The 14,090-nt window shown below is 47.7% G+C and overlaps 1 protein-coding gene across 3 annotated transcripts in view; it reads left to right on the forward strand.

Annotated features, from left to right (window-relative positions):
- Positions 1-14,090, forward strand: part of HEATR3 (HEAT repeat containing 3) — a 366,680-nt gene that overhangs the window by 211,159 nt on the left and 141,431 nt on the right. For all 3 annotated transcript variants that reach the window (XM_069604764.1, XM_069604763.1, XM_069604765.1), the window contains exon 9: positions 8,363-8,520. In XM_069604764.1, the coding sequence (XP_069460865.1) occupies positions 8,363-8,520 (158 nt within the window). The remainder of the gene's footprint in view (positions 1-8,362; positions 8,521-14,090) is intronic.

The following is a 14,090-nucleotide window of genomic DNA, read 5'->3' on the forward strand; positions in this document are numbered from 1 at the left end:
TTGAGAGGCAACACGCAGGTGGGGATAAAACGGGCCGTCTCTTGGCGTGGCTATACAAGAGTGAAAGCCCTAGGCCCCCGATTAGGACGATAACCAGAGAGGATGGAGAGGTAACGAACACCCAAGAAGGAGTCAATGAGGCATTCTTGGATTATTACAGGGCACTATGAGGACAAAGGGGGGGGGCAGCCGAGAGGAGATAAGGGAAACTTTAAGAGATATGGGATTACCTAAGATTGGTGCCGAAGAAAGAGAAGAGCTGGATGCACCGATTACTTTGGAGGAGGTGGTGAGGCAGCTGCCCACCAGTAAGACCCCGGGAGCGGACGGACTTCCTAGCGAATTTTATAAAGCATATAGAGAGGCATTTCTCCCCCCCCCCCTCCTCCCATGCTAGAAATGCTTAATGAATCGTTTGAGGTGGGCCGGTTGCCGGAATCGCTTAGAGAAGCGATTATAATACCGCTCCATAAGCCCAACAAACCAGGGCATAGCTGCGGCTCCTACAGGCCCCTGTCAATGCTGAACCAGGACGGCAAGATATTGATGGCGGTCCTGGCTAATAGATTGCGGAGAGTTATTAGTAAATTGATACATCCGGACCAGGTTATGTCCCCAACAGGAATATAACCCACAACCATAGGCGACTCCACCGGGTGGTTGAATAGGGGAGCAAGAGCGAGGGTGAAATGGCGGTTGTGTCCTTAGATGCAAAGCTTTCGATTCAGTCAGGTGGTCGTGATTGCTGGAGGCCCTGAGGGAATACGGGATGGGGCCGGGCTACATTAGGTGGGCGAAGTTGCTGTACAGTGAGCCGCTAGCTAGGGTACGTACAGGAGTGGTGATATCCGAGAGGTGGCAACTTAGCAGAGGCACCAGACAAGGGTGCCCCTGGTCCCCGATGTTATATATTATGGCCCTGGAGCCCCTGGCAGTGTACCTTCGGCAACAATATGACATGATAGGCATTGAGGTAGGGAGAGAGAAACACCTAATATTCCTTTATGCTGACGATTTGCTATTATATTTGAAATATCCGGAGGAAAATCTTCAATATATTCTGGAGGTAATGGAAAGGTATGCAGAACTGTCTGGCATAGCGGTGAACCCCCAAAAATCGAGCATATTCCCATTGGGTAGCTACAGAGGAACCCTTCCGGAGCGGTTGCCAGTGTTGCCGATACCATGGGCGGTTGGTTCCTTCCGCTACCTCGGAAAGATGTGTATCACACGGTAGAGGAAGAAAATTTGCATAACACCGAGGTGGCTGTGGGAAAAATCCGTATAAGCATGAAGTTTTGGGAGAAGTTGCCATTGGCGATGATGGGACGGGGGGGCGATGCTTAAAATGGTGGTCTTGCCTAGGCTCTTAAATTTTTTCAGCAATATTCCGTATTTGATACCTAAGAAGTTTTTTGCCAAGCTGAATAGTATGTGCAGAGACTTCCTATGGCATGGCACCCGGAATAGAGTGGCGCTATGGAAGTTGCAGAATTTCTATGAGAGGGGGGTATTAAACTGCCTAATTCCGAGGCCTATTATGTAGCTGGTCAGTTGCAATATGTGGTCAAATGGCTCTCTGATGAGGTAACTCCCGAATTTAGGCTGTTTGGACAGGACTGCACTCAGTTTTACCTGAAGGAAATTATTTGGTTGCCTAGGTCAGAAATGAAGGAGCGCCCGGGAATGATTTTGCTGGGGTGGAAGATGTGGCGTAGAGTATGTCGAATGATGGAGGACCCGTACCCGTGTTCCCCGCAGGTGCCGTTGGTTGCTTTGGCAGGGGAAGACGAGCAACTAAGGATGATAATCGGGACCTACTGGGAGTCGGTCGGGCTGGTTACATTGGGGGATGTTTGGCAAGAGGGGACCATTAGGGATTTTGAAGGACTAGGGGAAGAGGCGGGCTTGCATAGGGGCCAGTATGTCACGTACCTAAGGCTGGTTCAGAATATTCGTAAAATCTGGCCTGAGACTGTATTGGCGGAGGAACCAGACGCCACTATGGGGACAATATATGACCTATCAGAAGGGGGGAATGAGAGCTCTAGATTGTACGAGATGGTGATGACCCGGGTTGGGAAGGAGTTGACGCATTTGAGGTTGGATTGGGAAACAGAGGTGGGAGCACAGATGGAAGATGGGATGTGGGAGCGTTCTATGGGATACCACAAGAAGGTGTCAAGAAATGCTAGATTACAACAAATACAGTTGTATATAACGCACAGAGCTTACATGACCCCGATGAGAATATCGAAGTTTGTAAATGCGGGACAAGCGTGCCCAAAATGCGATAAGGAAAATGCTGATATGACACACATGTTTTGGTCTTGCCCAGTGATTGAGAGTTTCTGGGGAGAAGTGGCGCAAAAACTAGCGGACAAAGGGGTCACGCTCATTATAGATACGGCCTGGGCCTGCCTGTTGGGAGGGTTTCCCAGACCATGGAAACTTAAACATGTTGGGAAATTGAAGGACTTGGCATATGTGCTCGCAAAGCCACGGGTGGAGGTATGGTGGCGGGAATTGCAGAAATGGGCGGAGGTTGAAACGGTGGTATGGCAGGAGGCATGTAGCATGTGTGGGGAAGAAGTGGGTACCCTGATGGCATGGAGAGTATTAATAGCAGGACTGTTTGGAACAATAATGGATTCTGCAGTCTCAGAAGGAGGTGATACCCTGCCACACGCAGCAGATACGGAATGTGAAGGACAAACAAGCTCTTGAGGGGGGAGGGATTGGGGGAGCAGTGGTCTTGACTAATTGATGTTCATGTGATTGTTGCAAAAAGCGCTGCCAGTTTGAATTTGTTTGTTTGTTTTAAAAATTAATAAAAACCGTACAAAAAAAAAAATGTAAAAAACGTTGCCAGACTGAAGCAGCCAAGCGATGGACTGTATGGTGCGATAGCCCGCCGATATGGGAGGGGTGACTGCTAGGTGTGACGCATTGCCAGTGAAGATTGACTGCTACATCGTCTAATCTTTGTTTTCCAGTTTTGAAGGCCTAGTTGAGGCCTACATCGTGCCTCGCCACGTCAGAAAAAGGTATGGGGAGTTTGTTCAAGCTCTGCGCTAGATGTGGCTTGAGGAACATCTACGTTGAAGAGGCACGCATCGGCATTGTCTGCATCCTGATCACAACGAGGACAGATCCGAGATCTGCCGATGTTTCCCCTCCAAGACGAAGCAGAACCGTTATTGCATGTTGGTGGCATGGCTGAAGGAAGAAATGCCTCCAGGTGCGCACAGCCCCCCTCCAGATCCAGACGATCATCAGAGCGTCCTCCCTCCGGGAAGAGGTTGAGATCCGCCGAGGAAGTTTCTCTGCAGTATGGCCACAGAAAGGCTAAGTGCTACACTTCCATTCCCACACGGGTCACCGCTGCTGCGGGTCCCAGTTCGGAGCACTCCGGCTCTTCTTCACTTTCCCTGTTCATGGTAAGCCTGCCAGTGGGTGGTGTGTCATTGGAGAAACCGACCCTCTCTTCCAGACGTGGTTCTTCGTCGAAGGATAGACCAAGAAAAGACACTCGCAAGGAAGGCACTCCAAGGTCTTCGTCAATGCCTACGTCTAAGACCTAAGCTGCTCCTCACTGATGACGCCCAACAAGGCTGAAACATGTCTGGGGATGCTTGTGGTCTCGTGCAGAAGGGATGTGACCTAGCAGTTCAGGCTGGACTACCCCTTTGGGGGTGAGGCCAAGCCTGATTTGCATATGGTCTTTCCCCTTCTGTAATGGCTTGGCAGGCAAAGAACGATGGTCTGGAGGGTTGCCCAGAGCAATGCCAGAGGTTAAGATTCATTCTAAACCTTCCAGCCATCACCTCTTTTGTTTTGCCTACGTCTAAGACCTCGTCGGCAGCGACACCGCCGGCGAGACCTTCTAACACAGCCAGGCCCACGACTGGAACTTTGACGACAACTGCCCCAGCGATGACTGTTTCTTCAGCTCCGATGACCACCCCGGTGACGACTCAATCAGCGATCGACTACTGTCCTGTCGACAACCACAGCTACATCAACAGTGAAATCTTCAAGTATTGCACTGTCTCCCCGACCCACGACTGCTACCACTCTGGCCATGACTACGACCGCCTCAACCATGACTACTCAGTCTGTGAAGGCCCCAGTGGTTTATTCTTTCCTAAAAAAGACAGGGGGGATCTAAAGGTATGTTGCCACTGGTGGATTTCCACCCCACCCCTATGGTGGGTCTAAAGGAAGTGGCAACGGATCCTGTCATGAGAATCTACAGAGGTTCAGATGAAGAGTCCTTGCTGGAAGGCTGCTGTGCAGACCACAGAGGTGACAACCCAATGGTTGAAGACACCCCCTTAGTGGATCGTGACTGGCCATCTGACCCTCCAAGTCGCACTAGCCGTCCACCAGTGTTGGCCCTGGTGGTCCCTCAATAGGTCTCTAGAGGCATGTCTCTGGATAGTCTGGTGTCAGAAATACAACAGCGACTCCCACCCCAATGGCTCTGGTGGGGAGCCCCCCAGGCACAGCCCCCCCATGACGGTGGCACATATCCCGCTCTCTGGGTCCAAAGCACCCTCCAACACTGAGGTGGCCAACACCACCCTCCACTCTGGCTGTACCGGTGGTAAATCCGCCACATACTTACTCTGGAATGGACATGGATATGGGCACTACAGAAACAGATGAGTTTGATCACTTTGTGCCACCGGATGGAGAACCGCTGGGTGCCGACGATCCCCACCCCCAGGGCATCGCCTCCTGACGAGGTGGGTTCCTTCCAATCTATGCTTTCAAGGGCATCTACTCCCTTCAACTTAGTGCCGAAGGAAAAGAAAAAGGAGAGATTCCTTTACCAAAGTTGTGTGTCGGCCAGGAAGAGCGTAATGTCTATTCTGCTGCTGGACGATGTTTGGGATGAAGGCCTAGCTCTCATGAAGACCTCAAGCTCTACACCAGCAACACGGGACAGGCTTGAGAAAAAGTACAGGGTACTTAACTCGCCATCTAAATGCCTCGATCACAGCTGTCCCCGGACTCTGTAGTTTCAGCCGCCGCCAGTAAGTGATCGGCAAACCCGTCCTCCAAATCCATGGTAGCCCCCTCAGTAGGAGGTGTTAGGGAGAATTCTCAAGAATGTGCTAATTCCCCATCACCTTAGAGACCCCCAGCAATTTTGCTAGATTTTGAGGACTTGATTTTTTTACCTGGAGAGTGTGAGCCTTTTTCCCACTCTCTCGTGTGTTTTGAGATGTTTTACCTCTGTTTTTTCTTTGGTTATGGAGTCTAACCAACTCCATAGGCATCATCTTTTACAATTGTGTTACAAAGCAACTTCAGTGCAGTGACACATGGAAGGCCTATCAGGCTTTCCCAAGGTTTAAATACCTTCTCTGGGATAAACTACTGTTTCCCAGAATAAGTAAAGTGAAATTGACTTAACTAGTCTATTTAAATTCCTAGACCCAGCACACCCTCTCTTAAAATGGAGTGCTGGAGGGGTTACTTGGTATCCCCTGTGTCCAGATACTCATGTAGCAGTCAAATGCTACCCTTTCCTCTTAGAATGACTGGTGGCAGTGGTTTTACAGCAAACTACCATGATTTTTCCCGACCGCGAACTATTCGTAGCTCCGGTAACGTTAAATCATGTGAGCCATGTTTTTCAAGATGGCACATAAGCCCCCTTTGTTAAAACAGGTCGCGGTCTTCTTTTTTTGCCATTTCTCTCTGGAAAGGTTCTTCTAGAGTGTCTCTGCACACCAAACCAGGTTTGGTTTCTTTGTTAATTTGCCTTTGGCGGGCTTCATGAGTGAACGCCGCCTCTGGTGCCCGAGTGTCTGGGGTGGGCAGGAAGTGAGGGAGGTGCCCAAAACTCCCTGTGCTTAGTCTCCTAGGAGACCCAAATGCACTCTGTGGTGATTGGCTGGCTGACTGTCCGGCATGGACAGCCACCCTGCTGGGTGAGTGACAGGTAGGCTGGAATTAATGGGAGAGAACTGAATAAAAGGTGGGTCTCTTGGCTTGGATGGCAGAGTCGACCACTGGATGAAGGAACCGAAGAAGAGCTTGAAGAGGACGCTTGCTGCAACTCCTGGACCGTTGGTTTGCCCGATGAAGCCCTGCTGCAGTGCCTAATTCTGAATGCTGAAGTTCTAATCGACAGAGAAGCCCCTACAAGGATGACTTCTCCCTTTGAGTTGGTGGGACCAATCAACTCAACAGTAAGCCACCTGGACACCTATCTCAGAGATGGTTGTAGTTTCCTCAGAGTGCTGCAGGAAACCGTAGAACCAGCGAGAGGGACACCAGTTTGTGTGCTTTGCTTACAGCCACTGGAATTGTGAAGTGTGCCAGTTGCGAGCCTTTGACTTTCCCAGTGTAGTGCAGGAGTCCCCCGACAACCTCCCTCTTGCCCCCACGACTGAGGCCCAGGAACAGCAAGATCTGCAGGAACTGCCAGGAACAGAAGTCATCAGCTGCCTTTTTTTCTTTATTTGTAAGGTACTGTAAAATAAGACTGAGTGTACTTGCCTCTCGCAGTGAAAGTGCTCTAAACTTTCGCAACTCACAGGCCTAATCAGCTTGTGACACAACATATGATTCTTCTTCCTAAAAACTACTTCTGAGAACTTTTGCAGAGACTTTTCCGTTTACTTACCAGAACCGCTTTATCCTATCCAAGACTTTAGCCCATTGACTTTGGCCTAGCCTATTGAATTGAATTGAATTGACTCTTCTGGTGAACTCAAAATATTTGCACTGTCTAAGAATATCTGTAATCTTTTATGTTCTGATAACCTTTGCCTTTTACTCCTCTCACAGTATTCTGAATGCCACAGTTACATATTGATGTCTCCAGCACCCTTGTCACTAAAGTCACTTGTGGGTGTAGGTTGTGTTTGTGGGCCATTCCAATAGGGTCTTATCTGATTCAAAAACTTAGAGTGTACAGTAATGAAGTATATGTGTGTGTTATTGTATACTTGCCTCCTTCTAATGAAATGTTTTATAACTGACTGGTTAATAAATAAGATTTTAAACAAGAAACCTTGAGTGTAAGAGTCTATTTGAACACCTGTGATTGTAGACCTCTGTGTAACATCATTACTGCTCACATTTCCCATCTTGAGATAAGCTTGGCTGCTCAATGCGCTACTAAAACTGTGTAGTAAAAGTATATACCAAAGGTTGGGTTGCCTATACCTGTAGTCATAGTTGCTTGTAGTGTTCCCAGAGGGTACTTCATTCAAACTTTGCTCAACAACGCCACCACTTAGCTCTCGTTCGGGATGACGCCTCACGTCCACCTCGGCTTCACTCCTTTCTTCCCCTTCCCAACGCTGCACGTCTGAAGTTTTTCTCGGGTTCCTCTTTGGCATAGGATGTTGCACGCCTGGCTTTCCTTCAGCATACATATGCAATCTCTCTCTCTCTCTCTCTCTCTCTCTTTCTCTCTTTCTCTCTCATTACGTTGCAATGGGACTTCCGAATGCTGTGTTGCAGTCCATTCTCTTTTTGTTTTATACTCTGTATTCCTCCACAGACCTTTTTCCTCCTCATCGTACAATGTTACTTTTCCTTCATTGGAACAATGAGTTTCTTGATGACCAAGAAAGTCTTTTGATATGTTCTTCATACCTTTCTTCACTGTATGTTTTTAGAGGTATATGTCAATTTCCCCAAAGGGGGGAGTCTCTAATGGTGAGGTCCCGCTTGCCTCTACCCCTAGGGAGAGTGTTGTGGAGTGGGCTCACCTCCCTAGCTTCAAAGGGAAAGGCTGCCTTTTGGGGAGAAGTGACCGATTCCTGTGATTTATCACACACCGCTTGTTGCCAGAAGTCTAAAGGAGGACGTCCAGCTGTGGCTGCTCTAATTGGTGGATGCTTTACCTTAGCACAGGGTGAACATTATCCTGGCCTTGATGGCTAAAGTATGAAGTACTTGCCTCTGTTTTCCCTTCTCTGAACGTTTAGATCAATACTGATGACTTTAGTGGGTGAAGGGGAGCTCTGCTACGGCTGTAAACATGGCCAGGAAAGTGTAGTGGACCCTGCCACCTTTACTTATTTTCTTGCTTTGGAATATCTACATGTTATGCATAGGTTAGCTATGTGGGACTATGGACACTCGGATGAGGAAGGCCTTCAGTCTTTCAGATCCTCTGAGCTTAATATATGGAACTTGGCAGCTTGACTCCTGACTTGCATTGGAAAATTGTCATTGGCCATAAGAAGTGCAGGTTTTTTTTTTATAACCGATTGTGTACCCCTCCCTTTTGATTTAATTCTGCTCTGAAGTACAAAATGCACATGGTTTGTTGTACGCCAATTACATGGTTGTGGAGAAAATATTAGGTTTACACATTTTGTTTTTACAGATCCTTCCGATGATGAATGGGAAGAGCTGTCCAGTAGCGATGAGAGTGATCTATGTATAGAAAATTCCCTATGTTCAGACAGTGGCCAGCTCCTCTCCCCACTCTGCCTTTCTGACGAGGTCCATTCTGCTCTGATAAACAACCTCATTCCGCAAAAGGTAAACCATTTAACATAATCCATGTGCTTACAGTTCAACAGATGTGTGCAAAAAAAAAGCATGTTCGTTTTGCATGCTGGTCTTGTTAACATTCTCTTTGTTTTCATTGTATTTATTTGGGGTGATATAGCACGCGACATGCTCGCAAGATACTTCAGAGCATTAAAAGCAGTAAATGAGGAAGAGAATTGAGGAGTGAGTGTGAAAGAGGTAGAGAAACAGCAAATTAATTTTGCATTTGCAGAAGCCCACCCAAACATGTAACTTCTCCAAAGGGACTCTGGTTATCCTGGTAGAGGCGCAACGGCCTTGCAGACTTTGGCTTTTTAGGGTCTTCCAAAATCTTACCTGGATCGTTTGCAGTACTTTGCTGAGGTAGATTGTTCTAAAGCTCCTAAAGCCTTTCAACAGCAATTATTTTTTCCTTGTACAGGGTGCTTAAAGGGCAGTTACGTGTGCTTACTCCTAGAGAATCTCTTCTTCCATGCATGTGAAAATAGGGCCCAGCAAGTGCTTTGTTTCGCCGCATCACTCCTAAATTACATTACCCACAAACACTGTATAATGCCATTGACTGGGGTGTGTTCCATTCATAGTTGCATTGCAACATTAGTTAAGGATGGCTTGGTTTTAGTAGAGCTGGAAAATCTGCCAAGAAACTGGGTTTCAGAACAACCAGTCAGTTACTGCCCCTTTCAATGTCGGTGCTCATGTTCTGCCGTTGTGCTTGCAGCATCTACTTATTTCTGTTTTCTTTTGTTAAGCGTCTGCCGGGGAGCAGTTCTCAATTTTATTGTGTTTGTGAGTTCTATATGTATGCAACTGCATGGTATACATAAGTAGAAATCAATTCTAAATATTGGCTTATGCCTGGCAAAGAGGAAGAACCGCAGCGTGAAAGCAAGGGTGAAACCGGAGAACATCTTGTTAAATTTTATGTTTCTGTAGCAAACTACTTTCACTATCTTAGGTTGCTGAACAGATAGGCATGTCTAGTTTGGATTTCCAATATAATGGCATAACTAATGTGTTTCTTCTGCACAGATTATACATTTTTTTTTTTAGGATATTTGTATTTTTTTGCATATTATTGTTTTCACTGTCACAAGAAATTGTAAGAGTACGCCGAATAGAGAACGCAAGAGAAGACCAAGGTTAGCGTTAACTTGAGAATTCCATTAATATTTTTTCAGTTGATGTGATTGTGATGATGCAAGTGTAGGGTAACTCAAAAGTAGGGGGGGTCTCAACAACAAAAGTAAACATCTGCTTGTTCAGGGTAAACCCCTTTCGGAGCACTTTTGGGTGTTCGAACCTCATACCCTTGGTAATAAAAAGCTTTTGTCTGCTAATGCAGTGAAGTGTGTACTTTCTGGATTGACGTTGGGTGACAGAACTCAGTGTGCAGTGTCTCCCCCACGAGGTGCCTCTGCTTCCAGAGTATTCACATCTGGCCCTGGGGGTGGGTGTGTAGCTGATGCTACAGCCAAACTAGTGCCCACCACCTCTACATGTGTGCTCTTCTATGAGCCCATCCTGCAAGCCCATACCATGCTGGCACTGTGTGGCAAAGGTAGCGCTCTCCTACCTCTCAACCAAGTTTAAAGCTGCCACAATTGAGCAGTTTGGTTGCTCTCTGACAACAGTTTTGCCTGATTGCAGCTCTGGGCCATTGGAGGTCTTTGTAGGTGGCTGCTTGCCTCCCGAGAGCTTTGTGGACTTGTTGAGCTGTTACCCCCACATGTGGTGGTTGTGTTACGAAGGCCTGTAATTTCTTTGGAGGTGTCGCTTGCTTAATCTCCCCCAGGCCCTTTTGGTGTACTGTGCTGGCTGGTGGCAGTAGTCTGGCTAGTTGGTAGTATACAGCAAGTCTGCAGGAGACATCCCGGTGTGGGACATCCCGGGATGCACAGGATCTGCCCACAGCAAGGTGGAAGACGCTTGTGGCCAGGGGCTTCGGTGGGGTTCCTCCTAGTTGTCTGTGCTTCTCGCCGGTGCCATGGCTAAAACACCCAAGGTAAGCAAGGTGATATCTCCATCGTTCTAGAGTCAACTGACAAAACTAGGTGCAGTGAGGTGATGACAGCCAAGGTCCATGGGGCTGATCCGCTTCTGACCGTACTCCAACGGATGTCTACTAAGTCTGATCTACAAGAGTTATTGGTCAAAATCCAAAAAGAAATGCACGTAGTTCCTCTCCCACAAGATTCTGCCATTGGATTAAAAGGGTGTCACAGACAGAACAGCGGGTGTCGGAGGTGGAGAACACGTTGTGTGAGCAGTCGTACTAGGTGGGGGAGTGCGCTAACAGATTGGAGGCCCTGGAGGCGTACTGTGATGCTTTGGAGGTCAAGCAGGAGGACAGGGAGAGTCGTTCCCGCAGGAACAATGTTCGGATTAGTGGCATCACTTCGGCAGTGCAAGATGAAGAGCTTCCAGACTTTGTGGCGGATCTCTTTTGCTTCATCTTGGACCTTCCTGCAGACTTGGCTATTGAACTAGATGGAACTCACCGGATGAGGTCCCGGAATGCCTCACCCCAGCCCAGACCTCCTGATGTGCTTTTCTCAAGTGCATTTTCTTTAAACTGAAGGAATGCATAATGTCGGCGGCTAGATCCTTGCCGACAATTGCCTTCCGTAACATGTCTCTCTTTTTGTATCAATAATTGTCCTTTACTGTTCTGGTTAAAAGGAGATTGCTGAGGCCACTAACTGAATGTCTGCAGAGCAGGGAGGTGTCTTACAGGTTGGAGGGGGGCGGGAGGGAGAGAGTGGAATTTCTACTGCACTCAACTTCTCGTACCAAGGGAGGTGATGGTCGGTTCGATCATTTAAGGAAGCAGAGAGCCTGCTGAAGGGTGGGGAGGTGATTTGTGGGGCCACCGAGGAGGGGAGGTGTTGGGTAAGATTTTCATAGTAATGATAAATCTTCCTGACCTGGGTCAACCCCAGAACATTTTGCTTTTACAGGTGGATATTTCCTTATACCACTGAGTAGGAATCTTTTTCCTCACTCTTTTTAAACTGTTTATTTTTAAAACGGAGCAGAGTGATTACAGATCAAATAACATCATAACATAGCATACAGCTTACCATATCTCCCCATCCCCCCTCCACCCCGCCATCCGGCGTTCCCACCCTATATAGGGTCTCAAGAACCCGAAATTCCCATTCCTGCATTGACCTCTTCCTCTGCCCAAGAGGCTTCTGTTCCTTCCAGGAACCTCTTGGTGTTACAGGGTTTGTAGGTTAAAGCCGGGAACTTCCAATCATAGTCCACAAATGTAGCCCAGACATCTTGGAAGCGATGCAAAAGTCTTGATCTGGCCGCAGTTATCTTTTCCGCAATCGGGATGTCCCACATTTTTCCCCACCACAATGTCATGAGTGGTCCTTCAGTGGATTTCCATGTGCGGGCAACCACAATTAGCACTGCTAATAGACATTGGGTCAGCAGTTTAGCTTTTCTTCCCAATCTGGGGTAGCTCCCTGGGACCAGAGAACCCAGGAGGATGGTTTCGAGTTCGAGTGGGATCACCACCTGAGTGATGATTTCAATAGTGGTTAGGCAGTGTGTCCAAAAGAGTTGAGTCTTCAGGCATGACTACCACATGTGAAAGAAGTAGCCTGGTCGACCACAGAGTCTCTAGCAAGCGTTCATATGGTGGAGGGTAATACCAATGCAACAAAAGTTTAAATGCGCATTCCCTATTTGTAATGCAGGAGGACGATGAGTGGGTTCGTGTCATATGTCGACGCAGTTTTCGTCTGTCAATGGGTGCCCCCGGTCCGCTTCCCATTGTGCCATGGCGTGCGTCTTGGAGGTAAGGAAGTCACCTAGGAAGCATTTGTATAAAGCTGAGATCCTCCCCCGAGCCGGAAGTTGCTGCAGGGTCAGTTCGAGTGGGGGTACGGGTGCGCATTGCTGCTTGAAGAGTTTGAGGGTGAAAGCACCAGTGGCGAAGCTGAATATAGGAGAATCTGTCCGTTTCCCTGCATTGTTCGAAAGTTCGGGGGCCAACCTTCCACATAAAGTTGGCCCAGTGATTCCAGGCCTCCTGCGATCCAATTTCTGAACTCTCAGAATCTTTTACTCCTTTTTATGAGTGTCCTTTTCAAGACTCTCGATAGTGTCTTTTAAAAGTTATCCTCTTTGACAAACTTTTGGCAATAAGTTGCCCTGGTGGCTCCCCTTTTAACTTTCTCTGGCTAACCTTGTGAGAAATACAGTTCTGATGGGCAGAAAAGATTTATTTATTTATTTTTGGATTTGTAGAGCGCACTACAGCCCACAGGCATCGAGGCGCTTGAAGGATACTTAAGAAGGCTTGCTTGAGGGTTACAATAAGCGGCCCAAGAATAATGCTTAGATACAGTTGGTTAGGGGACAATTGTTGACACATTTTGTTACATAGTACTACGTGATGTATAGAAAGGTGTGACATATTCATGAAAAGCAGAAGTGGTCACGGGTGAAGAACGGGTCGCATGTGTAATACATGACTTATAGTGATGAGCTCATTAGACAGAGAGCCTCGTTTTTAAGGCTTTGCGGAACGCTGCATGTGAGTTGATGGATCTGTGCTGGGAGGTTGGGCCACATGGTTGCAGCCATTGTTGGGAAGCTGCGCCTCCCGCACGCACTATGCGCGTGTGAGGAACCGTGATACGGTTGGCATAGGCAGACCTTGAAGGTCTAGAAGCTGTTTGTTTGGAGATCCTCTGCGCTAGGTACATAGGTGCCAAACCGTGAAGACATTTATGTGTTAGGGCAAGTGTTTTAAAGACAACCCTTGATGGGAAGCCAGTGTACCTGCCTCCTGACACCAGAAATGTGCTCCCTGCGTGAGATGCCTGTTGCAGCCCTTAAGGCATTATTTTGTGCAATCTGGAGTTTTGCCAGGTTTTTTTGAGAGGTTCCGATAAAGAGGGCATTGCAATAGTCCAGTCTGGAGTCGATGATGGCTCTGGCTATGGTGATGCAGTTTTGCTGCGACAGGAATGACCTGACCGCATTGATCAATTTAGAGTGATATGCTGCTGAGCCTCCACCTTATGTGGAGTGCTGGGAAGATATTGATCATCCCCTTTCTCATTTTAAATGTACTATTTATGCTACAAGAACAAACTTAACTTTAATGGCTGGTGGCAGTGAACAGTTTTATTAATTCGGTGCATCTTTATCGCGGACTGTTTGCACAGCCCCGGTAAAGGCACCCATGAGTGCTCATTTTACCAAAATGGCAGCTGTCCTGATTTTTTTTCTGGATTTTAGTGCTCCTTGTCCTTTTTTGTTCCTTCCCCTGACATCCAAGGTAGGAAATTCCTTTGTGTGGTTTTTATCTTGGGAGTCCTGTGGGCTCCCCTCCCAGGATCCAGAGAGTCTGTGAAGGCAGCAAGCGAGGGAGGGTTCCAAAACACGGCAGCCCTTTATTTTCCAGCCTGAGAGTGAGATTCCAGTTCAAACTGCGAGGCTGGCGGTCCTGAAAAGGATTGCCAACCCCCCAAGTTTGAATGTTGCAAGGCTGTTTGATTGGAAGGATTCCTGCATAAGTCTGAACCTGTAAA

The sequence above is a fragment of the Ambystoma mexicanum genome, chromosome 1p (assembly GCF_040938575.1).
Source record: "Ambystoma mexicanum isolate Mex_15411 chromosome 1p, UKY_AmexF1_1, whole genome shotgun sequence".
In the NCBI taxonomy this organism is placed as follows: domain Eukaryota; kingdom Metazoa; phylum Chordata; class Amphibia; order Caudata; family Ambystomatidae; genus Ambystoma; species Ambystoma mexicanum.